The sequence below is a fragment of the Phasianus colchicus genome, chromosome 3, assembly GCF_987193195.1.
Source record: "Phasianus colchicus chromosome 3, bPhaCol1.hap1.1, whole genome shotgun sequence".
Classification (NCBI taxonomy): Eukaryota; Metazoa; Chordata; class Aves; order Galliformes; family Phasianidae; genus Phasianus; species Phasianus colchicus.
The window spans coordinates 3,468,424-3,496,179 of record NC_143438.1 but is presented as its reverse complement, the minus strand read 5'-3'; the positions used below and the strand labels follow the sequence as shown (position 1 = coordinate 3,496,179).

The window sequence follows — 27,756 nt, the reverse complement described above, 5'->3', positions numbered from 1 at the left end:
TAACCAAAAATATATTTAATATTTGAATTTGAGTGCCACTACTAAAACCACTACTGTTTGATTTGTTTAAAAGAAAAAAAAGCCAAAGCAGTTTTTCTCTACCCTTCACTCATTACAGCAACAAGTAAGAGAAATGGAAGAAAACTGTTTGAGACAGTGTTATGAAGTACATGCAGAAACACCACATAAGATAAAAAGACTCATAACTTCAACATCTCTCAAGTAATCCTTATTTTCCACAATTCTGTAGAAGTAGGAGACATGTGATGTGGTAAATTCCACATTCTGTGTCACTTCCTCTAGTAAAGGGGCTGCTGCTGCAAGCAATTCAGGTTAAAAATCAGTGCTTCTCACTCTCCCTCACTCAAAACACACTTTTAAGCAGTTACCAAACACCAGCTTTCCTCTTTGCTTCAAGATCCACAGGTGATCCCTCATATCACTCAGTGATACCTTCTGATTGAAAGGGGGCAGAAGAATTTCACCAAGCACTATTGGTGTCTAAGGGGCTGTAGAATCTGAACATAGTACAATCTCCTACCTCTTTTTGCAGATTCAGATCTTGTTATCATCACCATCGAAGCCTGCTATTCTGAAGTTAGATAACAAGCTCATTCTACATGAGGGACTCTCTCAAAATCGGTTCAAGTTAAAGCTCAGTACAGAAGTTAGACAATTCCAATGTTCAAAAAACTAGCCCCCCATATGGCTATGAATTCCTTTCTAGTAAGATGCAGCTACATTATCACTCATCCAAGCAGCAGCAAGAATGCAGTCAGTTGTGTACTTTTGCACCTCCAGCCTTCATCTTTAATAAGAAGTACCATTGGCCTTATGTGGAAGGACAAAACAGCAATGCAATCTTCATTACTTGCATCTTTGTTGTTTCCCAAGCTTGGTGTCACTTTCCTCAAAAGTACAAGCCTACAGATTTTGTAGAGACATGGAGTTAATTTGCCTTGGAGTTTTGATACTTGGAGTTTTCCTGAATCAGTAAGCTCATAGTGCTGTCAGTCATTAAAGGGCAAAGATACTACATCACTGCTGCTAGCTTGAACAGTAGAGAGAAAGAAGGACAGGCAAATAAATTACCTCCATGCCACTTTCTTCTCAAGTCCTGGAACTCTGAATCTTGTGAAGTAAAAGACTGTAGTAACAAGGAAGCTCTTATGCAAAAGTATGAGTATTCACTTGGGCTGAACTACTCGCCTTTGAGCCACTAGAAAGAGTTCAAGATGTTGTTCTGCTCAGTGATGGATTTGGGACAACTCCACATAAGATACCATCTTGAACTTCAATATAATATCAGAATTGCTGTGCCAGTGCAAGTGCACATCCTTGATCCTCGTGCATTTGATCAGATTCTCAAAGCTCTCAGAATGTCGTTCCAAGACTGATATCCAAATTTTCATTAATTTCAAGGCAAGAGACAATGTGCACTTATTTGACCAATGAGGAAAATTATATGGATATAGCTAACAATGCATGGAAATACAGGGTAACACGCTATTGTTTGGAGCTGCAGTGAACTGAAGTGTATCTTACAGTACTGTATGCTTGTAATTTTAAATAGCAGGCAGGATGTCTAGAGATCATATATGGATATTTATTTCTTCTGAAGAAAAAGTAACAGTATTTATAAATTAAATGTTACATTTTAGTCAAGAATAAAAATACAAACATAAGAACCAAGAAGATCTGCAAAGTGTGCTACAGGTTTTGAAAAGATAATTGTGATAATTGTTCTTTTGGGATATCAGCAATTCTTTTTAAAGCTTTCATAAATTTTTCAGTAAAATTTTTACCACCAAAATTCAGGCAAACAGGAGTTCAAACCCTTACCTGGTACACACAAATATGGAAGACACAATTCTCCAGACTGACATCCTTTTCTATTTACTTCACACAACTGATTAGCTGCACATGGATTTGGATTACATGGATGAGTAACATCTTCTACAATGTTTCCTAAAGAACTTGGACCTGAAAGCAAAGTATATAGCATCTACAATGATTTAAATGAGGTTAATTTATCTACAGGAAAACATGGCATTTGTTACACACAGTAAAACCTTATTTTTGAACACTATTAAATCTTTTTTATATACAACTTTTAATTATACTTGTAAAACTTTGATATGACAATGTGGTTTGCCAAGTTCAGTACTCAATCATGGAAGCACTGACCCAAGTGATTCTTCACAAGCAAAATACAATTCCTTATCTTGTTTCTCTAAGATTTTTCTCTAAATAACAAAAAGACAAACTGAGAATGACTACTAGTTCAATCAAGAAAATTCTTATGGTCAATAATTAAGAAATTATTGGTTTGAAGTAGACTTTATGTTTTACCAAGTCTGGTATGATCAAGTTTTATTCTTTATTTATTTATTTATGTTCTTCAGAATCAAATTCACTAATAATACTGTCCCATTCTCCTATTACAAGAAAGGGAAGACAAAACAAAGCAACCAAATGGAAAGAACTACCCAAAGCTTTAATACACTATCTCTCTGGAATCAATTTATAAGGTTAGCAATACTTTCAGTTGTAGCTTTAACCGAAATTTTACAAAGCTCCAATTTTGTACAACAAGAATTTATGTTCAATAACATTTTATTTGAAAGAAATAACAAATGATTAAAAGTAGTGATAAGCATTCAAAGCATCAGTTTTCTAATTTGTTGTTTACATATGTCAGTACTTACTCAGGTATGTATCCAAAGGAATGCAGTTCTCCAAGTCATCTGTTGGAGATAAGAGCTCGCAAATACTTTCAGCTGAGTGGCCTTCAGGGAATTTATTATGATCTCCACATTTCTTTAGTATTTCCACACAATCTGATCTTCAGGTAAATAAGCAAAAAGAACTTCATGAACACCACTTAAAAAAGAAAAGGTCTTGTATTACTATTCTTCTCTTCCTCTAATTCACACCCGCCTCACAGCAGAGGAATGGATATACTTCACATACACACACACAAACACACACACACACACACACACACACACACACAAGCCCAAATCTTTGGGCTTGGTGAGTTTTGTTTGTTTTCTATGACTTCATTTGCAAGTATCTTTCAAGATCTAACATCTCCTTGGGTTCAACTTATGGGTTGAAAATCGCACTTCACTACTGGTACATATTAACTGGTTTCTCTTCTACCCAGTCATGTATTTCAAATTTTGTTTTTCCTTTAAAACGTGTTTTATAGAGTTGTCTGTCATTTGAAAATAGATCCACAAATGAAAAAAAAAGAGAGTTTCATAGACAATAGAGTTTAAACAAACAAACAAACACAAAAAACAACAATCAATTTTCAACAGAAGCTCACCTATCCATCTCATTTGAAGGCAAGCATCTTCAATTTGCAGTGATGGAACACTGCAAAGAAAAACTTCACAGGGATGGAGCAACTATGCAAGTTTACACTCCCTCTGTGTTTGCTCTGCCATGTTTTCCTAACAGCAGTCATACACAGTTCTATAGTAATTTTTCAGTTCTCATTATAATCCTTAGCAGAACCTCTTTTTTCTTTTTTTCTTGGTACTTACTTGCAGATAATACTTCCTCTAGATTTGCTGTGGCAAGGTTTAATCTGCAGTGAGCAGGCAATTGCCTTCCACATTTCTGGTTGGCATTTATTAATATCAAGAACAGGAATATTTATAAATGGCATCTTAATACTCCCTTTTTCCCAAAGCTTCATGTCATTCATGGCTCCTTGGTCTGATTGTGAATTGCAGCTTCTGAAAAGTTCTGTTGGTCTTAAAAGAAAAAGTTAAGAAATTGCAGGCATACACGAGAAAGAAAACACCACACATTTTACCTTTCACCATATGAATTCTACAGCTTTGAAATGGCTTGCCTTTCGTAGCATAAAATACATGAATCCTTTCCACAGTTAAGCACGACCAAAATCAGTTTAATTTCTATCTTTAAGAAAAATAATCTCTTGAAGGCTCAAGGCTGAATTGCCTTCTTCACTTCTCTCTCAGATCACGCATCATTCATATTTTTCTTACTTGAAGAAAACTGACATATTGAGCAAACATTTAAATGTACTGAAAATCTGCTGGAATGTTTCATGGCAAATCACTAATGCAAGTTGATTTAATTTTTGCCCAGGCTGCATTTATCACATTTACTATTCAGTATATAGTGGCATGACTATATGACCACAGAGTGGCATGGTGATATATTTCAAAGAAAAGCCAGAAATCCATACCAGCTAAATGATAAAATGTTAAATGTGCTTTTGAAACTCAAACATGACTTAACTAATAACCTTGCAATGACTAATTCAGGCAGCACTTAAAATTATACATTTTGTCCTATAGAGAATAAAACCACACAAATATCTCTAAAAGAAAAGGAATTTTGAAAGAAAATTAACAGTCTTAGGAAAATGTTATTAAATAACATAGAAACTAGAGCATTCTTTAACTTATTTATAATGCATAATATTATAATGTTGCAGCAAATATGGTTTACTTGCCTATATTGTAATTGAGGAATATACTGCTAATATATGATGACATTTTACAAGCTCATGAGTTTATTATAATATTCTAAACAATACCTAATTTTAAAATATCTGAAAGCTAAATATAATCAAAACAAGCCTGAAAAACATATTTTTTAATCAAAGCACAGAAATTATTTTTTAAAACATCCAGTGTCTCTCTCCTACCTGTTATTAAAATTAGTGCAGTAAGAAAGATTTCTACAGCCCAGCTGACAAGGTTCTCGTACATCTGCTAAACAGGTCAACATGGAAACTTCAACTGCATTATACTCACAAAAGCGATCAAATTCTTGCCAACTCTGTGAACTGCCCCAGCTCGTGCTATAAAGCTTAGTACAGAGCTCCCTTGGAGAGAAAAAAAAATAATCAAATCAAATGAAAAGAACAGCAGTTGTTCAGCTATAGCAGAGCCTGTAGTCTCCCTGCTGATTACAACAGCCTGCACTGACTAGAAACTTGTGTTAGTGCCAATAAATTCTGCAGGAATATCCAAATGTGTTCTAAGCAAATATCCACTTCCCAATGGTTCCAATGTTGTTCAGTTTTGCTTAAGAATGTTAGCAAATCTTTACACCACTAAGTTGAAAGACTTCAGAATATAAAACACTGAACATAAATGTAATACCTGGAGTCTGAACGTTGATAGATAATAGATCTAGTTAACACAACAATTTCTAATCCCACCCTTTATCTTCAGATCACACCTATCCATGTTACAGAAAAGACTAGCGAGCAAAACACATTTCTTCCTTTGCCATGATATTTGAAACAAGTGTACTGCTTGAGATTTTTCTCGTGTTAACAACACTCAGGCTCCCCTTGTTCACAGCAATATCCCATAAACTATGAAGGTATCCCCACCAAATGAAGGTATGATGCTTTGCTATACTATTAAAGTCTACTGCACACTGAAAATGTTAAGAAAGGATCAATTTTAAAGAAATGATTATTAAAGCATACAACTAAAAGTTATTGTATTAATTGCCCTGTGCTACAGCATTCTACATTATAACGTAATTCTAGGGCTATACTACAAAACTGACCATAAAACAGCAGGCCTGCTGCTTTGCTAATGAAAACTTAAGCATAAAAGAAAGCAACAGCTCAGAATTCAATTTCACATTGTCAAACTGATGAATTTAGAATGTAGCAATTATCTTTTCAAAGTGGATATATAAGCACTCTGAACTAAAAAGGACCCCAATAGCAATTATTTGCAAGAATGCTATTCATTGTCATCAGCATCTTGATCAAAACTCTTCAGCTTTCTTCAATACTAGTATTACCACAGGTAAGATAAAGCTTTCATCAAATTCAGTGAGTCTACTAAATTCTGCCACTGCTAAAAATGAGAAGTTTGATTTTTCCAATGGAACAGTTTTTGTTTTTCTTCTTAAGTAAACATGACACTCATGAGACTACCCAAACCTATTTTGTTTCCACGAATTCACAGAACTCATTATTTAGATGTACACAGTCAGATTTGGGCAAAGGTCTGACATCAAACAACTTCTGAAGCCTTTTCACAGTTGGAAAGGGAGGTAGAGAGATACTGACCTACACGTGGAAGAGTTTGCTTTAGAACAGCAATGAAGTTTTGCTCCATCGAGGCCTGTTGAAGGTGGAGGATGCACAGTGACTCCTGGGTGAACAGACCTTGAACTCTCAAGAAAACATTGCCAAAGTGGATCCTGAGGAAGAGGCATCGTTTTGCAGCCTTCTATAAGTCCATCAACAATTTCAAGCTCTGTTTTCATTGACATTAGAATTCTCTTACAAGCAGTCTGACATGCATAGTCTTCTGCTCTATCACAGCAATACAAACCTGTTTAAGAAATAACAGTTATTAATTCTCAAGCATACAGCAACAACCGAGATACATGACATAAAAACACAGAAAAAGTGTTATAGGGCACTTTTCTGTCCTTCTAAAAAAATATTTATTTATTTATTTAGTTGGGAGGTGAAATGAGAAAAATAGCAGCATCGTTACCCCAGCTTTTAGGAGAGCAGACTTCAAACTTATTTAGCTGAGTCCCCTTGGAATTTGCTTTTGAAGACATCGTAGTCCCATGAGAGACTGTCACTTTTTAAGAACTACCTTTATAAAACATGGGAGCAGGCAATCTCACTGTGTGACAAGCCAAGCAAACAGGGCGTTAGACTAACTGAGCTGAACAGGGAACTCCTCCTGGAACTCAAGCAGAAAGTATATCATCTCCCTAAACAAGGTCAGGCCATACAAGAAAATGACAGACAGAGCTGCAGTTTGCATTTTCAGGAAGAAAACATAGTCAAAGCTCAACTAAAATTAAAGCTAGCCAGTGATTTTTCAGATAACAAAAAAAGGGCTTTGAGTATGCCAACAGCAAGAAGTCTATGGAAAATACTGCACCATTACTAGATGAAACCAACCACTTGATAAATAGGGATTACAAAAAGGCAGAAACATTCAGTGTCTTATTTGCTTCTCCCTATAATATTAATGATGGGCCCCTGAGTTGCCCAAGTCCATTGAGCTAGATGACCTAACTGGGAGAGAAGCAACTTTCTCTTCATTTGTGGATGCCAGAAGTGTAAGGAACCACTTATGTCAGCTGAACATTTGTAAGTCCTCTGGGCTTCATGAGATTCAACCCGGACTATGGAGTATGCTATCAGATCTTCTAGATGGATAAATTAGCTCAACAGCAGGGCTCGAAATGTTGCAATAAGTGGGGCTGGCAGACAGTCACTTCCTTAGAGCTCAACCTTGGGGCCAGTTTTGTTCAACATATTTTACAGATCACCTGCGGATGCAGGATTTGAACACATCCCTAGTAAATTAGATGATGATACAAAACTGGGAGGTGCTTGTGACTCAAGATTGAGGAAGAAGAGGCTTTGAAAAGGAATCTAGAAAGACTAGTGCAATGCTGTGAAATTTAAGAACAAATATCAGACTGTGCTTGGGACAGAGTAATGCTAGATGCAGGTACAGACTGGGAAATAAGTGCATTAAACACAGCACAGTCACCAGTCAAAATAGGTGATTATCCCACTATGTTCAGCACTGATACAATCTCACCTTGAACACTGTGCAGTTCTGGACTCTACAATATAAAAAGGATATTAAGATACTTGATTGCGTCCAAAGGAAGGCAACAGAACTGGTAAAATACCTGCAAGGCATGCCCTACAAAGAGAGGTTGAGGATATTGAGCTTCTTAAGTTTGGAGAGGAGGAGGCTGAGGGGTGACCTCATTGCCCTCTGCAACTTCTTGTGGAGTAGGAAGTAGAGAAAGGTGCTTGACTTTTCTCCCTGGTGTCTATAACAAGATACGTGGGAATGGCTAAACTTGTGTGAGGGCAGGTTCAGAGTTGACATTAGGAAAAATTTATTTAAAAAGAGAGTAATTAGATGCTGGAACAGTCTTCCTAGATAATCGGTTGATGTCTTGTGCCTGTACATGCTAAAAAGGCATTTGGATAATGCTCTTGATGATAGCCTTTAACTTTGGGTCAGCCCTGCAGTAGTATGATGATTTTTGTAGGTCCCTTCTACCTGAAACTATTTTCTATTCTATTTCAGATAACATTGCTTCTTTGAAATGCAAACAAGAAAAACAGGAATGAGTACAGAAAAATAAAATAATAATAATAATGAACAGTACACCTATAAATAATAGTAGTCACTGTATAAATTAATATAATTACATATTACTAAGAAGTGTGTTAATATAGTTTATAGAATAAACAATATTCTATAATATGATGGCTGCTCCAAAAGTAACACTTCCAATGTAATTATTTTGGCCCACGATGTCAGAGGTTTATGTTGGTGGTATGGCAGTAGAGGTCGAACCCTTCCACCAATATTCTACTACATTTTGTTGCAACAGATGGCAGCAAAGGATCAGTCTGACAAAATGATGTCTGACAAGGAAGCTTGTACAATGCAAAGTGTGGAACAGAAAAGGTATGGGGGAAAAAAAAGGCACCCACTGACATTCATCAGTGCTTGCCTAACATTTCTGGAGACCAAAGAGTGGAGGGGAGCACAGTGAGGTGGTGAGTGGTATGTTTCAGCAGTGACAACGACAGTAGTTCATCTCCATGGATGCACATTTTTACAAGCTTGGCACGAAGGCTCCTGTTCATTGCTGGTGAAAATGCATACCTAGTGGTGGTGACTATGTTGAAAAACAGTGGTTTGAAATAAATAGCAGGCATGACTTTCAGAGCACCCTACATACATTTTTAGAGGAAAAATGTTCATAAAAGAATTGTTATACTTACTATCTGTAGGATTTCTCATTGGATAGGATTGCGTATAGTTGTTCACACAGTGTATTAGCTGAGGGCTAATTGATGCACAGTAATTTTCAACTGCTTTTATTTGGGAAGGACCAGGAGAAGAGTCTGTCCGAAAAATCGCTTGACAATATTCTCGACAGTTTGTATGGTGACCTGCATAACTGCAACAGATTGACCCCACTGGGGAAAAAAGAAAGACAAAGAAAAATCCATGGTTTCCTACACAGAGGAACAAAGATGTGACCACGTCTGTACCCCACATAATGATGCACAAGATACTACTTGAAAAAAAAAAAAGAAAAAGCAACACAGGAGACCAAATTATCTTCAGCAAAATAATCTCTGTCTACAGAATGCATGGGAATATCTGTAATTTGTTAAAGCACATTTTCTGGTCCCCACATATCTTGAATTCACATTTAAATCATCAATAAGCCAGCTGAATTATATCCTCAGATATTTTGTTCCTATTTAATGTAACTAATCTTTCTCTATAACTGAATTATTAGACAAATACAAATGGTAAACAAATAAATATGAAACCAGTATCTTAAAATTCATTTGAACCAAATAAGAGAGAGAGCTTGAATCATTGTGATTCACACATTTTTGCCATGTTATTAAATATGCTGCTCTTGAGAAACAGAATCACAGAATGGCTGGGGTTCAGAGGGAACTTATAGACAAGCTATTTCCTGCACCCCTGCCATGGGCAGGGTTGCCAACCACTAAATATTATCATTAGAATTAATTCTGAGACACTGGGTTCTCTGTGTCCGGCTATTTCATTTTCTATAGACAGAAATCAGACAACATAACACTTGTGTGGCATAAGACTTCAAACGTATCTGCTTTATTTTGTTAAAAAACCAAACAAATACAGATATATTAATTAAAAATTGATAGCAATTATGCAATCAGCCCAATCTTCTTAGCACTTGAGCAAAAAAAATTATACATTTGCCTAGCCCTTCTGTGGAACCAAGTCCATGTGATTTGTGTACATGTTCACCTACAGAATTTCTTGCATTTCAGAGGAAGAATTGTTAGCTTATATAAAGAAAACTAAAAACAAAAAACAAAAAAACTATTCATTACATACTTACTTTCATTTCTGTTAATACAACTAAAGAGAGCATTCTGAAATCAAAACAAAAATAGCATTACAAGCCTGAAAACTTCCAAATAAACATTTAGGTGCCCGCTCATTTCTAATGTTTTTGTTCAACTAGTTCAGTTTAACTGGAACAAGTAAGAATGCTAAACAAAAACCCTGAATGAAAGAAATGGAAAGATCAAGTATCACCTAAGTACTGTGAACAATACTAGTGAAATATATTCAAGCAAAAGGATGATTTTTCTGGACTACCTTAGAGAGAATATATCAGAATAGGATATACCAAAATGTTATTGCATGACAATTTTAAAGGATTTCTGTGGAAGGGAAAAAGAAAAAGAAAAAAAAAGAGCTTTGCATATGCAGATGTGCAAACAAAATTTCAAGAATCTCAGCAATGTATCTTAAAATCTAACACATGCTATCAATTCAATTGAATTACAGTCACCAAATAGTACACTTGGGGGATAATCAACGTGTTAAACTGCAGGAGGAGGAAAACACACATCCAATTGTTTGGTTTCAGAGGGCTCTATAACACACAGGACAATTGACTGACAGACTGCATACTGAACTGCCCAAAATAACCACTGTCTTCCCCACATTTCTTCATAAAGTACTACATATAAACTCTCTGGAATTCAATGGAAAGATGAAGTTCTGAAGCTGAAATTCTAAAATACAGTTGCCAGTTATGAAAGACTAAAATTACATGATTCTGAAAAAGAAATGTGAAGCCTGTCTACACTTCTAAGATTATCAGAAGTGACCAAGACCATTAACATAAAGACATTACATAATCCACATCTTCTTAAACTTCCTGATCTCCTTCATTTCTCCTCTCACCATCTAACAGGATCTCTGTTAGGAGAAATTGAAATTCCCTCAATAGCATTACTTTAAAATTTGTTTACTCAGAAGACTTCATGATCCTTTCCTCAGCTAGATTTTCTACAGCTGAATCTTCTGATTGTGGGACCCCCTCCCACCCCACCTGCAATGCAAAACACAAGCACAAAGATGCCAAGTGGGCTACAAGTCAAAAAGCAGCAAGCTGAGGTCTTCCATTATCAACTGGCAAGAGGGCAGCAGCTGTCACTTTCTTGAAGCAAACAGTAAATAAGCGTACAAAATTTTCTTGAGATTCATCATCTACATTATTTACTAATATTTACCACATTGCAGAGAAGTGGGTATCTCCAGTAATACCTGATTTCTTTTTTATTATTTTTTGCAAACAAATCTGTACTGCTATAAACGGATTGAAATTTTACATTTTCTTCACTTAAAAATACTTAAATGTTCTATTAGAAATCACCTTGATTTTTCTTTTTCCCTCAGAAATTGCTTACAGTGCAGGACTTTGTTTTTCTAATTCAAATTCTCTTTTTGCTTTGTACCCAGAGATCATTTGAGTCAACCTGATTTGGCATTATATCCTTATTTTCTCTCCTGAATCCCACTCTGGGAAGTACTACAGAACAAAGCAAAGTCAGTATCAAAGTAACCAGTCCTCCCTGTGGCTAACTCATAAAAATACAAGTAATTGCAACTTCAGAACGCTGATGATTTCCTTTCAAGCAGTGTGCTCACGTTTGGTTATGCTCAACAGGGAAAGGTAAATATAGAGCTTATTTCCTTCCACAAGAGCAGAACAAACAGGCAGCCTCACATCTACTGGACGGTTTCAGTGTAGGCAAATATACAACCTACAATTTCTGTACCCTCTTCCTACTCACCTTCAGTGACACCTTAACTCCTGATACTGAAACCTGTAAGTCCCAATCTCTTATTCTGTTGGTATGTTACTCATTATTCACATTTATTTTACTAAAAAACTGGAGAATTCTACAAATCTACTTTCCCCTTCTTAAGCTTTTTTCCTCGTGAAAGTTCTGTATGTACCCAAGTAAAAAAGATTTTTTTTTAATGTTGTTCTTTATTTTCATAGCTATCTACACAGCTATCTTCTGTTGTTCTCTTAAAAGCAAGAACTTTCAGTACACAGATTGGCTCTCTACACATGAATTAGCATTCCCAAATAGACAGTTCTGATGAAAATCTGAAAAGCCACAAGAAACATTTATGGTAGCAAATGATGGATGATTGATGTTTTAACTTAGATTTGATAAGCCTCAAGTCTTAAAGTTTCAGTTTGTATCATTACATTGATGATTTTATTTTATTCAAATTTGAATCACAAGTACCAACTCATCAGCTGATCTTTATGTCGTGTCAAACATAGTCCTATAATCCCGTTTTCTACAGCATCACAATGAAATAATCTTTTGGATAATTTATTCTTGGCTGGTTAGATAAGTTTACAGTCAAATGTAGGACTTTAAAGAAAATACCTCCAATACTGTAGTGAGCAGAGTGGCTTTCTTCTATTTACAGTCAGAAATTCATTTACTGGGTAAACCATGGCAGACACAACACCGATATAATGTAAGAGAATAAAAAAAGCTAACTTTAAAATATAAGTTAGATTTATCTATAAACTTTACTGTTTATCATTTTATTGATCATGAATAAAAGCACAGATAAAAGAATTCATAAGCCTGCTCTACACAAAATAATACACAGAACCTCACTAAGTAAAATTCCAATATTTTTAATCCTTCTAGAATCCTGTATCAAATTTTAGATCCTTACTGACAAGAACACTTTTACTGCAGAAGTTCTCTAAGAGTATGAACAACTTCACAGCAAAACTACTCATCCCAGCAGCAGGTTTTCATCTGATTCAGTTCAGAAACTATTTGCAAAGCAACTTCTGTCATCCATTCACCTATATAACAGGGATGACAGACACAAGAACTAATGGAAGCAACATGTAGACAGAATAACCATCCTACGTTTGTAAAGAACAGATTTATACTGTTACATAAAGGAGCATGTCATTCATATAGCACCATACTTTCTAGCTTGGTACCTCTGGTGTATCACAGAACAATCAGAAATAATCTGCTGTCACACACAACATGAGTCTGATCCAAAACTGACTAATTTCAGAAGCTTCTAAGGATGGACTCCCACACACACAGCCTGTATCAAACACTGCAACGCTGCGTACACAGCAGCAAAGCAGAAAGCAACACTATCCTACAATCACAGGATAGTTTGACTTGGAAGGGACCTTACAGATCACCTAATTCCCACTCCCCTGCCACGGGCAGAGTTGCCATCTGCTTGATAAGGCTGCCCAGGGATCCATCCAACTGGGCTTTGAACTCCACCAGGGATGGGGGCATCCACAGCTTCTCCGGGCAGCTGTACCAGCACCTCACCATCCTGTGAGTGAAAAAATTCCACGTAACGTCTGTATCTCCCCTCTTTTTATTTAAAGACATTTCCTCTTGTCCTATCACTATCTGTCCACGTAAAAAGACAACCTCCCTGCTGTTTATACGCTTCCTCCAAGTACTGGAAGGCCACAATGAGGTCTCCCCAGAGCCTCCAGGCTGAACAAGCCCATCCCTCAACCTTTCTTCATAGGAGAGGTGCTCCAGCCCTCTGATCACCTTTGTGCTATTCCTCTGGACCTGGCTCAACATCTGCATGTCTTTCTAATGCTGGGGTCCTAGGCTTGGAAACAGCACTCCAAATGGGGCCTCATGAGAGCAAAGTAAAGGGGAGCAATTGCACTAAGACAGTAAAGGATTCTGAAAAGCCTGAAGTCTGCCATGGTTATGTCTAACTACTGAACATACTTTCAGGTAGCATAAGCAATATTTAGAATGATCAGAAACTCAGGTAAAATTTATCAAGTTGAATATTATAAAACAAGTTATTAAAAAGCAGCTTGGAATAACAGAATCACTGTCCCTTTTACACTCAGTTTATAGTCCCCTCCCCCCCCCAAAAACAAAACAAAACAAAACAAAAACACACACCAAAAGACAAGAATGTTGAGAAGATTGTGGTGTCTAATAAAACTCCTCCTCTCCTCTCAAAATGGGCTCAAGTTGAGATAAAATTATCCTCTTTCATACATATTTCTCCCCCTCCCCCCTAAGACAGGCAGGATCTTCTAACCAGGTAATCAATCTTCACTCTGTGATTCAAAACTGGAGTTCTGCAGATGGCTGAATCACTGTAATAACACTCATATTACTGTTAAAAAGAATTTGGTCTTACTTCCCTTTTCTATGTTGTTTTCAACTCTTCTTTCCCTGCTCCTGATTGTATAGTCTTGTGTACGCCTTCACATCACTGACTCCAATAATCTTTTAATGACCTTATTTTTCTCAGTAACCCTGAAGAACATTTTCCTCTTGTGCTAGGAATTTACAAAATCTTTTAGAAGATTATGCTCCATCCCTGGAGACAGCCTGGGTCAGGCTGGATGGGGCTCTGAGCACCTGATGGGTGTCCCTGCTCACTGCAGGGGGGTTGGACCAGATGACCTTTAAGGGTTCCTTCCAACTCAGATGATCCTATGATTCTAGAAGGACCTGCCAGATGCCAGCTCCAGAATAAGGCAGGCAAAAAGATTTTGCATGGCTAGCAGATGGAGAGAGCACGTGGAAAAATGGCAGCTGCAGGAGAGAACAGGAGGAACTTCAGCTGCACTGAGTTGTTAAAGCAACTCAGCCTCATGAAACTGTAGCCTGTAATATCACTGTGTTCTGTGGTAGCTAAGTATTCTGTGCTGACTTTGCTCTTTGTGTAGGTCTGGAAAATCATTCACTGTCTCAGAAAATAAATCTATAAGTTTGGGAAGCACAGCTATATACACATGACAAAATCTTAGAAAAAATAATGTCATATTTAAGCCTCATCAGCCCATTCAAACTTCTTCCTGAATCTGCTATCAAAATCTCTTGAAATAGTGAACTGTGAGAAAAGAGAGAGAAAACAAAAGAGAAGATAAAACAGATACACGTAAAGCAAAACAAACAGGTCCCTCCCATGCACAAAAACAATATCAGCAGAAAAGGGTGTTTGCCTTAAAAGAAAAAGCTAACACACCAAGACTTGTGGAAATGAAGATTAAAAAAATTAGTATTTGACTCCCTCTTTCAACTAATGAATAAAATATTAAGAGAACAAAGATGGCAATATTGAACTTCAAAGGACAAACGTAAAATTATTCGGTCTACTTGTTGATTAACCTCATCTTTCAGACTCCTCCTTTCAAAAAAAACCCCATAACAACAAGCATTGCTGAAACTGGTCACTAAATGAGATTACAAGTAGGAGAAATGGAAAGCAGCAGACAGACAAAGCTAAAACAAATGTGTATGCATTAAGAAAACAGTCTCAAAGACCTTCTGCCATGATGGAAATTGAAAAAGGCAATTAAAGCTTATCTAGCAGAAAAGATTTTCCAGTCTTCCTCAACAGAAGCTCCTTGAAGAAAGATTTCAGCCAGTACTGCAGGACCTAACTGGTTTCGCTCTTTTTGGAGCTCATCAGCTGCAGGTAACGGCTCAAAACCCAAAACACATGCACATCAACAGTGCTGAACAAATTGCTAAAAGAGAAAATCTTTTGCATTGTAAGGCATGCTTTTGCATTTTTTTCTAAACAGTTTCTTCTTGTATCTTGAATGAAAAATAGCACTGAAGCTGCTCATTTACACAAGAAAACAGAGAGGATTCTTAAAAAAATATTACTTATCTTCCTGAAAATTACAGCTGTAATTACACATATTCTATCAACCTGTGAAAAAATAAGTTTAGTACTATTGTCTTGCACATACTAACCATGTAAAAAAAAAGCATTTTAAGTTCTGTTAACCTTTCCTCAACTTAATTTAATCTTAGAATTTAATCAACAGGATTTAAAGTCAGAAAGTAACATACTAAGGCTTAGTGGAGTAAGCTGAAATTTCAGATTATGGTGCAGAATTGTTTAGATTTTTAAAAAACTTTCAAAAAGTAACAAGCAAAGCCAAAGTTTTCCTCAATTGTGTTAAACGGTTAAAAAAGAAAGAAAGGAAAAAGAAAAAACCTTGCAGAGTAAGATAGAACATAATCACTGGAATTTAAGTTTTGGCAAGAATACTGCCAAAATCTTGCATCAACTTTCTTTGAACTGTGCAGAGCAGTACCAAGAAGCACCCAAAGGTCACATTATTATTACCTACAATGTGTGTATACAGAGGTCAAGTCTGCTGCAAATTCTTAAGTGATGCTGTGCTTCCAGAGGCCACAGCTGCATTCTTTAGAAGTTCATTAAAACCATTTTGTAATCTTTTCTATGTCCTCAGCATCTTAAATATGGTAATAAACTCTTCACAACTTACTTCAAGCATTATATATTACTTTGCTACTTTTTGAAGCATGCATTTCATGTAGCCTTTTCAAAAAATGAATTTTCACACAAAACTTTTAAAAATAGGAAAAATTAGAAAACCCTACACATAATCAAGCCATACAGCTCACTTTCTTCTTCTGTCTTTGATTATCACCTACCTTCTTTTTAGGTAAAGATGAACAAGATAGTAGAAAGCTGGTAGTAGTGAAAGATAAAAGATAAGAGGTGCACAGAGCTAGAGAGAAAAGAGGACAAAAATGAGTGTCTGAGAAACAGAAGATGAGAAAAAGGAATTCCACAATAACATCTTTCAAAAGAAGCCAAATAATGCATACTCAAGTAACATTCAAAACTCTTCAAGGATACTGTGCATTTTTTTTTTTTAATAAAATTTCTGCATGCAGTGCTTCTTGCAAATAGAAGACACTTCATAGGGTATGCTTTAAAACCTTCAACGCACAGATCAAGAATGAACACCTTGTTATACCACAGATCATTTCTAAAAAGTGTACAATCTCTGATTCACAAGAATCACAAACTTTATCAACAGTAACTGCAATCCAATAAAAGCATTTCCAGTTAATCTTATCAAAAGTTGGCACATCAGTGCAAAAGTGATTCACTTATCGCACAACTTTAGGCATTGCTTAGCAACTTCTAACTTTCTAACAACTCCCATTTGAAGATTTTTTTTTTCTCCTGCTTTCACTGCTCTGATCCCTATGCCTTACACTTGAAGACTTCTCTCATTCTTTGTGCTCACTAACTTAGTGGGAAGCTGAAGGTAAGCTAATGAAGTTGCTTTCCTACTCTCAAAATACTACTGAAAGGTACTACGCAAAGTTTGGTTTACTACTGTAAGAACCTTGTGCACATTCTCCAAAATCCTTGTGTGAGTATATGAGATGCATCAGTTGATAAGCTAGGAGAGTGTTTTCAGCTAGTTCTTATCTACATGTTATGTCTTTATCACGTTCAACACCTCCACATCTAGTTCTCAATAAACTATTTCTCAAATTGGATCCTTCCTTTTAGTGAGTGACGGCTTCTTAAACAAAAAGGCAAACACAATACATAAAACATTGCATTTATGTGATTCACAGGCTGTTTCTGATCTTGTCACCTAGTGTTTTAATTAGCCACTCACCTCCCAGTCGTTCAGTTTTTCCCCAATAACTCAATTGAATACAAAGTATGGTACTAGCCAAAGACATGGAAGCTACTCAGAAGACTACACAACGAGCATGCAACATTCACCATGAAAACTATTTAAAAATAAATAAATAGAAAGGAGGGAAAAAGAGAAGGCAGGTTCCCTCCAGAAGCAGCTTTTCAAATCTCACACCTTAGACAAAACTGCCTTGAATTTTATGCACGCAATAGACCTCTTGAAAGCCTAGCAAATACTACTTTTCATGACTACCCGTAAAGTCTAGATACATAGGAAAATCTATTTTCATACCAAAAAATGTAGTAAGTGAGGATCTAGTGTATGAGATAATTTCATTTCTACGCCTAACATCTGTGCCTACCAATCCTAGTGCTCATTAAAAAAGTTCTTTCCTTCTTCATCAACCAGAAGACTTGATTTCCCCTTCTGTTATTTTGCTGCCTCTCCTAGTCTCTTAAAGTATTGCACAGATAGAAAGAGTTAAGGTTTTCTGTGCAATAACAGCAACATCCCACTTTCTAAAATTCCAGACAAAAACTGGAGAAAGAGACTAAGAAAAGTAAGTAAGATGACTATCACTATTTTGTAGGTGTTCTTTATTCTCTTACCTTTCCTCTCCCGTTCTCCTTCAACACATATTGGCCAACCTCCTACAGCAATGCAGAAATGCAGAAAAAAAGAAGGAAACAGACCAGCGTAATAGAGGAGAAGCTTACAGATGTTGACAGTATAGCATATTATAGCATCAGAAAAGACAGAACTACTTAAAATGAAAAATAATTTTAAAGACAATAAACTATAGTAATTTCAGTGGAGAAGAATCTAGGAAAATACTCCGTAGATTGATTATACAGAAAGACCAAAGGAAAATCAAACAAACAAGGAATTAAATATTTTCTGGAAAACAAGAAACCTGCTATATTTCTTCCCAAATCAAAAAGAATTGTGTGATACCATTCAATATGGGAAGGACTTACACAGGACTGTCTAATTCAGGACAGCAGGCAGGATGAAAGGGTGGGAGAATTCTGTTTTTTAATTAAGAAAGATTGAAAGGGAAGAAGTCCTGGCAAACTAACATTTCTACAAAATTCTACAAAAAGAACACAAATTTTCATTTGCACATTTCTGAAAACATTCTAATGATTAATTTTAAAAGTAGAACAATATAAGTAAGTGCTGGCATTCACACTTCCACTGTTGTTAGCAAAAATTATTCATTTTGAATGAGGATAGGCTACATAAAGGCTTATTGTTTCCTGCATTTATTTCCCTAGTTTTTTAGTCTTTTTTTAAGCTACACATCCCATTCTAGAAGTCAAAATGTTGCTGACAATGAATGCTCACAGTAAATGGCTACTTTCATCAGAACTCCTATGAAACAGTTTTACAATCTGTATCTTCATTTTGAAAGCTGTATCATTTTCATTCAAATTAAGAGATATGCAAGCCCCTTTTTTTACAGAAAGCAATTGTACTTTTACAGTAATTGCAGACAACTAATTTACATTTGTTTGGAAGTAAGTATTCAGACATGCTACTATAAGACGATTGGACTTTCCCTCATTATTTATATAACAAATGACTTAATAAGATATATATGCACATAAATACATACGTACCTCATATTCCTTTCTACAGACTTTTAAAATATCATTCTTTGAAGAAGCCTGAAAACAGAAAATGCCCCAATTTGAAGTAGAAAACAATAAAAACATGTTGCAAAATAAAAATGATTCTAACTTTTTGTTACCTAAGATAACTGTGGATACAAGATCTATTTTAATGTTCCTTTTTAGGAACATGAAGAATCCATTTAAAGCTTCAAGGAAAAAAAAGTAGAAGCCACAACTTTGTCTACATTACATTTGATTAAAACCCCAAAACACTTATTTCTGCATCAAGTTCGCCGATACTGGAAGCACAGACAAAACAACTTAGTTTTCATCAGAGGTTTACCAGACTGAGCAGAATACTGGAAAAACCAAAGAAATGGAAGAGCCTGTTCATCAGTTTTCTTCATTTTGTATATTCAGTGATGTTAATCTGTTTTATTCCTTTCTTCTCCCTCTAGAATATGAAGTTCTACAATTACTATTGTCAAAGCAATTTGCAGAAAATTCCCTTTTGAAGTGCAGGTCAGGTTTTTTTTGTTTGTTTGTTTTTTGGTTTTTTTTGGTAGATTAACTCTTGCTCCCTTTTCATGTCAGATATTAAATATTATGGTTGTTACTTAGATTAGATATTTCTCCCTCCAGAAATTTAAAATAACCAAGGTAAGATCTGACCTATAGTATCACCTTCAAAATGCCCGCAAAACCCCCTCAAGTTTTAAGAATCAATATTAACATCCAGTATTCACCGTTATCCTTAATGTTTTGCCAAGTCACGTCTATTTTAGTTCAAATGAAAATCATGTGGATCATATCAACCAGAGTCAGTACAAAACATAGCCAAGATACAAAGACAGCAGTCCTCAATCAAGCAACACAGCGTTTGATACTGAGAACAAAGAGAAATGACACAGCAAACATAAGATTAAATTAAGTTTCACAGGACACAACCATAAATGAAAGATCTGGAAAAGAATTAAACATTAGGATAAATCTGAAAACTTTGCTAAGATATGCATTTGGGTACAGACACATATTCTTTTCAGAAGAACAAAAATACTTTCTGAACTACAGTTACATTTGTCTACTGTTTCTCTTTCCCTCACTGTGCCATGAAACTTCACATGCAATGGCCACCTCACATGTTGGCTTCCAGTCTACGCTACTGTAGAGTAAAAACTTGCATTCAGAGATTGCAAAAAGTAGGAAAAAAAATAATCAAGAAATTAGGTTTACTGTAACCAAAGTAAAGAGAGCTGTGCAATCTCTGCAGATGTAATAAATACATTACTGCTATGAAACAACAAAATAGAGCACGTCAGCAGCAATCACATACCTCCAGTTTGCAAAGAAAAGCTAAAGTTGTTATCTCAATTTGCCAAGTGGCATGGTTACATCATGCAACAACCCAGCACTCACACTGGAGCCCCTGCAGTGGTAAGATGGCTGCTGAATCTTATAGTTATTAACAATTGTATCTTCATTACACATGGCTTTAAAACATAGAAAAAAAGGCACAGCACCATTCTCAGACACATTTTCTGTTTTGCTGTTGGAGAATGTTGGGACACAAGTGTGCAATGATGCAGGTACAGTTTAAGACAGATCACACAAGGTTTTTTTAGTAGGATCATAGCAAGATCTTCCTCTCTGCTTCCCCTGTTTTCTGCCCCATGAGGCCCATCTCATATGTATCAAAGAAGAGGTGAGGAAAAATCATTCTAATATTAACAAAGAAAACCTCACGCTTGCAGTGGTTTACTCCCTGTTAAAAGGCACTGAGGCTTCCCTCTGCCGGCCTGACAGGGAGCCTAGACTCATCTGCTGCTTCCTGGGAGCCAAGATCTGGGACACTGCCAAGACGGTGCCACAGCTTGTCAGCAGAACAGACTGCTCTCCACTACTGCTCTTTCATCTGGGCACAAATGACAATGGAATCAAAAACAGGGGTAGAATCAAAGAAAACACAAAAACAGTGTTGTCAGCAGGAGCAGGGAAGTGATCATTCCTCTGTACTCAGCACCGGTGAGGCAACATCTCAAGTACTGGTGTTCAGTTGTGTGCCCCTCACTGCAAGAAAGACACTGAGACCCAGAAGTGCATCCAGAGAATGGCAGTAAAGCTGGTGAGGGGTCTGGAGCACAAGTCTGATGAAGAGTGGCTGAGGAAGCTGGGATTGTTCAGTCTGGAGAAGAGGAGGCTCAGGGGAGACCTTACCACACTCTATAAGTACCTGAAAGGAGGTTGTGGTGAGCTGCAGCTCAGCCTCTTCTCTTGGGCAACTGGTGATAGAACTACAGGGAATCAAGTTGTGCTGGAGAGATTCAAGCTGGATTTTCTGAGAGTGGTCAGGCACTGGAATGGGCTGCCCAGGGAGGTGGTGGAGTCACTGACCCTGGAGGTGTTCAAGAAACATTTAGATGTCGTGTTGAGGGACATGCTCTAGTGAGAACTATTGGTGATGGGTGGATGGTTGGACTGGATGAAATGTAGGTCTTTTTCTATAAAGCCCTGTGAGTGCAAGTGAAGAACACTGCTATCTAAGTTTTATTCTCTTCAATTTTGCCAGTTGGAGGAAAGAGAAAAGCCAGAAGCATATGAATGCATATGAATTCCTGGCTAGTGCCAGTGTGAAGGTTTTAGTTTTTATGAAAATGGGACCTTCTATGAAGATTATGACCTGTTAGAAAGGAATAACATCTACCTGTCTAGAAGAATCTGACTAATATAGTGAGGAGAATGTTAAACTGTAGGACTCAGGAGGTGGGTTCCAAAATGGCAATGCTCAAGCCACTGCAAGCACCTAGGGAATAAGCCAGGCCAGCAAGAGCAACTGCTGAATAAGGCAGATGCCCTGCTAACAGAAGACACAGAGAAAACGTAATTATAGAATGCTTTCTTTGCTTCAGTCTTTACTGCTAAGACTGACCCTCTGGAATCCCAGACCGTGGATGTAGAAGAGTCTGGGGCAAAGAAGACTCCCCATTGATTGTGGAGATGCTGGTCAGAAATCATCCAAGCAAACACACAAATCCATAGGACCCAGTGGGACACACCCATGAGTGCTGAGGGAACTGGCAGAACGGACTGCTGAACTGCTATCATCCTTCAAAGGTCATGAAGAAGGGGAGAGGTGCCTGAAGACTGGAGAACAGCCAGTGTCACTCCAGTCCTCAAAAAGAGCAAGAAGGAAGACCTGAGAAACTACAGACCAGTCAGTCTCACCTCCATCCTTGGGAAGGTGATGGAACAACTTATTCTGCACGCCATCTCCAAGCAAGTGGCAGAGAAGAAGGTTATCAGTATGCAACATGGATTCACCAAGGGGAAATCAGGCATGACCAACCTGGTAACCTTTTATGACGTCATGACCAGCTCGGTAGGTGGGAGGAGTGCAGTAGATGTTGTATACTTTAACTTCAGCAAGGCTTCTGACGTTGTCTCCCATATCATCCTTGCAGTTAAGCTTCGGAAGTGTGGGACAGATTAATTGACAGTGAGGTAGTGTGAGAACTGCCTGAGTGGCAGAGCTCAGAGGATTGTGATCAGTGACGCAGAGTCTAATTGCAGGCCTGTTGCTAGCGGTGCTCCCTAGTGGTTGGTACTAGGTCCAGTCTTGCTAGGAGAATTGTCTCTGAAAGGATGGTTAGCCTCACTTCTAGAACTCATTGGTTTATTAGTAGTTACAAGCAGTAAAAGACTCTGTGGAAGATGCATCAAAACATATATTGAAAAAAGCATATGGAATTAGTAGTTAACTACAAAGGGAGGAACTGATACCTGTCAATAAATTCAGTGCTTCTGGCAATTAATTCAAATGTCTCAGCAGAACTATTCTCTTGGGAAAGTTTTTGTTTCTAGATAAAAAGGAATTCTGGAGCCTAAAAAGCAGAGACTCAACATTCCACCAGCTTTGAGTGGGAGGTAAACTGTACCCTGCTAGGGCTGATAATAGGCACCATAACAGGTCAAAACACCAACCAAAAACCTAGTCAACACCAATTTCTATCTGTAAATACGCTTCTGACTATATATGGCACCTGGCTTCTGTAACACACAACCTTTTACCTGGATATGATCACCTCTTACTAAAACTCCAAATTAACACAGTGCACGCATAGTACTTGATTTTAATATGTATAGCAATCCTAGGAATAGGTGGGCACTTTGCAGAAATTATATGAGTATTCATATATTAACACATATAAAATCCGTGTGCTTTTGATCATGGGTGTGCATGCTGGGACAGAGTGATCCCCCATGCATCCAGCACTGCAATAAGGTGATGTTGGACTTCTACCCTGTCGTTTGGGTTGATGAGTTTTATTCCCAAATTTCACTGACAATTTTGGCAACCTAGATAGGACAAGCTCTCCAGACTCCAGACTCTGTGGACCAGAGGAATCGTGAGTTCTCCAGCATGTACTGGAGTATTTTCAGGGAGGTGCTCCAATTCTTTTAACTCAGGTAACTGTGTAAAAAGCTATGAGAAGCGGTAATTCCTTAAAACAATTTGGTGAAACCACCATTTAGCAATTTGTCACTACAAGAACTGTTGTCTAGAACTACCTCCCTGTCTTAATTTGCCACTAAAAAAAAATAAAAATGCCATAAAAACAAGTAACTGCCTAACAGCTGCAGGCTAGCATGTCATAGTAAACATTTTTATGCAGAGGATCAGGACAGTTGGCATACACTGAAATTCAGCTGCTTACTGAATCTCAATGCAATTCTGGCATGAAACTACTACAATTAACTATTAATGGTAATTTTTCTAAGTGTTGGTGATCTTAATGATCATGCTTAGATCAAAATATATTGGTAGGTGTTAAACACTACCGAAAGGAAAGATGTTAATTGTTACCTAATTCCTTCCTTTAATAATTTGTAGATTATATGTAAAAAACAACAAAGCCTTCAAATTTATAAATATCAGGTCTCAATATGAGAAAAAACATTACTTACGTCATGGATCTGAACACTTTTTAATTCATCTGATTACCATGAACTGAGTCAAAAATCAAAGGATTGCCTTCCACCACCTCCCCAGTGCTAAGAGATGGCCACAATACCGAGTATGTCAGACAACAAACAACAGGTCTGTAAACTAGAAAATTCCTCCTGGAGTGTAGCTGCATACTTTCTTACATGTGTACATGCAATACAACACTCATGAGAACAGCAAATTCCCTCCATGGAAATGCTAACAAGAAAGGTCTTTAAACTTCAGGATCATGAAGTCTTGGCAATTTGTAAGAAATCTGTGCGGTAGTTTAATTTTCATATTAAAAATTCATTAAGCCTGTAAATCACAAACAGTAACATGAATTAACACTTTGACATTAATAATGGAAAAAAAAACAGTTAGAAAGTCTTACCTGTTTACATGCTTGCCGACATTCCACAGCAATAGCTAGCTCACAGCAACCTAAACCAACCCAACCATCAGACTTCTTCAGAACTCCTTTAAAAATAAAATTACAGTACATATTACAGTAGCAAAAGCACCTGTGCTATTTTTCCTTCCCTCACCATTGTAAGCACCTGGCATTTGCCATGGTGAGTTTGTGGGAATGTGATATAGTCCACATGCCAAGCCTCTCCATATTTATATTTCAACCATCGTCCCCCACACAAAGAGGTTTCATCCACTTGGTTTGGTTAACTACAGCATATGCTTCACATTCATGGATAATCTGTGCAATAGCATCCTTCAATCTCAAGCCCACCTATACGTTGCATCTTGATAACCTGAAGTATCACGGGCCCACCGACAGAAATACTTCACCCTTACATTGCCAGTCCATATCTACCTCGCCCACTTCAATCCCAGCAGCTCAATCCACCTACTGGTTGTTTTGATATTCTTCAGTGGTGTGACTCTTTGGTACGTGATCACCTACGTGACCTACCTTTACAACTATGTTCTCTACCAGGGCAGCAGTATCTTCCCTCAATGCAACAGCCCATATGCATTTGCCTCTGTGCTGACAGTTGGTCTGCTTTCATTGCTATAGGGAATTTGCCACCACTCAGGAGTCCATGCAGAGATCGAACACTGGCAACTTATCTCCTTCAGCAATGCCTAAAGCCAGCTGGATGGCCTTCACTTCTGCAAATTGGTTCGATTCACCTTTCCCTTCAGAAGCTTCTGGAACTCATCATATAGGGCACTATACAGCAGACTTCCACCTCCAAAGCTTTTTCACAATGCAACAGAACCCAACACTGAAAAGGGCCTATTTCTTCTCATTTTCTGGCAGTTTATTGTGTACTGGAGCCTCTTCAGCACGTCACCTCCTTTTCTGACAATACTCCAAATTCTTTGCCTTTGACCCAATCTATAATCAATTCTAAGATGCCGGGATGACTGGGATTCCCAATCCAAGCCCACTGTGTGATCAGTGTGATCCATTTACTCCGTGTAGCATCAGTTGCATAATGTGTGGGGGGGAATGTCCAGCCCAGCACAGGCAGTGGGGGTGCCAAAAGGAGTTGTGCTTCAATACCAACCATTTCCAAAACTGTTTGGACAGCTTCATATGCTGACAACATCTCTTTTTCAGTTGCAGTACAGCAGGCCTCAGATCCTCTGAATACTTGACTCCAAAACCATAGGAGTCAACCTTGAGCCTGTCAGAAGCTCCAAGTGTGATCATTCTCCCTGGCTGCAATGAAGAGCAGTTTTTTTACACCTTGACCTGTCAGTCCCAAGGACTACTGCATGAGCTATCTCCAGTTTAATTTGTTCAAAGCTTTGCTGTTCCTCAGGGCCATATGTTAAAGCGTTTTTCTTCTGGGTCACTTGATAGTCAGGGTTTCCAATCAGACTGCAATCCAAAACATGCATTCTCCAGAACCCCACAACATCTAAGAAAGATTGCGTTTCCTTTTTGTAAGCTGGTGGAGACAGCAGTTATTTTATTGATCACATCCATTGTGATCTGATAACAACCATCTTGCCATTTTATTCCTAAGAACTAAATTGATCTCCTGTGAAGGTCCCTTGACCTTACTTTGCTTTATGACAAAACTGGCTTTTAGAGGGATGTGAATTATTTTCTTCCTGTTCTCAAACATGCCCAACATGAGGACATCATCAATGCAGAGAACAACTATCTGATCTATCAACACTCCTTCCCATTTTGTATCATCTGTAAACATGCTGAGGGTGCATGCTGTATGATCATTAATGAAAACGTTTAACAGGACTAGAACTAGTACTGACCCCTTAATTACTGACCTCCGGATAGACTTTGTACCACTGAGTCAGTTTTCTATCCATCTTCACTGTCCACTTATCTAATCCATGCTTTACCAGTTTGTCTATGAAGATGTACATCACTACTCAGGAAGGAGCTTGTCCCTACAAATTAGAGGATAATAACATCCTACCATCCAGAAAGACAATTAGGAAGCGGTTCATTAAAAAAAACTTACAATGTTTTTTTTTTTTTTCCTTGCATATCAAACTAAAATGTACATTGCTCATACAGAATAAAGTCATTACCACTCATTTGTATGTAGCTATTAAGCTACAATGACATTTAGGCATCATAAACTCACAGAATATCCTGGGTTGGAAAGGATCCACAAGGATTGCATCCAACTCATTGCTCCACACAGGACAACCCAAAATTCAAACTGTATTTCTGAGAACATTTTCTATAGGCTTCTTTAACTCTGGCAGGCTTAGGACTGTGATCACTGCCCTGGGGATCCTGTTCCAATGTGCTCAGCCACCCCCTTGGTGAAGAACTTTTCCTTGACCCAGCCTGACCCTCCCCTGATGCATCTTCCATGCCATTCCCATTGGGCTCTGTCACTTGTCACCAGAGAAGAGATCGGTGCCTGCCCCTCTGCTTCCCTCGTGAGTGAGACACAGGTAGTCACGAGGTCTCCCCTTGGTCTCTTCTTCTCTGGACTGAACAAACTAAGTGACTTCAACTGCTCCTCATACGTTCTGCCATCTAGATACTACATCATCTTCATAATGCTCCTTTGCATGCTCTCTAATAGTTCTATGTTCTCCTTATCTTGTGTCCCCCTATTTGCAGACAGTTAGAAGTTTTTAGGTGAGAGAAAATTACTTATAGTAAGGCAGCAAATCTCTCTGCACGTGACTTAGGTTTGCCTCTGAAACAGTGGCAGAAATCTGTATAGATTTTAAACTGAAGGTATATTCAAACTAAAAATAGTTGAAAGCCTTTAAAGGAAAGGAATTCTCTGATATTTTCTGGATAGGTCACAGAAAATCACAAAAAAACATATTTAATATTTTCTAACTAGGAAAAGAAGAGAAGTGTATTAAGAAGATGCTCAGGTAACCCAGTGTAGACTAAAAGAAACATAGTTTGTAACAGAAGTCTAATGAAAGTTAAACCATCATCAAACCTACAGATGCAAGTGGCAGTCAGAACACTGAAACACACATTTAGGGAAAAAGCATCACAAAGGAACAGTAAACTAGTATTTCTTACCTGGCAAAGAAGAATTTATACAACCCCAAACTTCCCCCTGAAAATTAAAACGTAAAAAAGCAATAATCAATCTACAGAATAAAAGTGTTTTTAACATAGACAAAATAGTATTTTCAGTAATTTTGCTTTGTATTCTAAAAGAGTTATTCCAATGGAATATTTGTCTACACTGTCTTCTAAGAAGTTGTTACATAAGCTATATTCCACTCACTTGCTTTGAAAAGAAGGTTGTCATCTCCAAAGTATCTAATCAACAGCAGCATTTTTGTAGGAGAACATACTGTTAT

The 27,756-nt window shown here is 37.5% G+C and overlaps 1 protein-coding gene across 2 annotated transcripts in view; it reads right to left on the bottom strand.

The window, feature by feature from the left end:
- RECK (reversion inducing cysteine rich protein with kazal motifs) overlaps positions 1-27,756 on the bottom strand; it is a 54,003-nt gene that overhangs the window by 15,037 nt on the left and 11,210 nt on the right. The window contains exons 4-14 of one of the 2 annotated variants that reach the window (XM_031608319.2): positions 27,470-27,506; positions 24,368-24,453; positions 18,999-19,046; positions 17,985-18,026; positions 9,931-9,964; positions 8,807-9,004; positions 6,086-6,353; positions 4,694-4,873; positions 3,555-3,767; positions 2,709-2,845; positions 1,843-1,983 (exon numbers count right to left, since the gene is read on the bottom strand). In XM_031608319.2, the coding sequence (XP_031464179.1) occupies positions 1,843-1,983; positions 2,709-2,845; positions 3,555-3,767; positions 4,694-4,873; positions 6,086-6,353; positions 8,807-9,004; positions 9,931-9,964; positions 17,985-18,026; positions 18,999-19,046; positions 24,368-24,453; positions 27,470-27,506 (1,384 nt within the window). The remainder of the gene's footprint in view (positions 1-1,842; positions 1,984-2,708; positions 2,846-3,554; positions 3,768-4,693; positions 4,874-6,085; positions 6,354-8,806; positions 9,005-9,930; positions 9,965-17,984; positions 18,027-18,998; positions 19,047-24,367; positions 24,454-27,469; positions 27,507-27,756) is intronic. The other variant, XM_090136821.1, reaches the window with a different exon arrangement.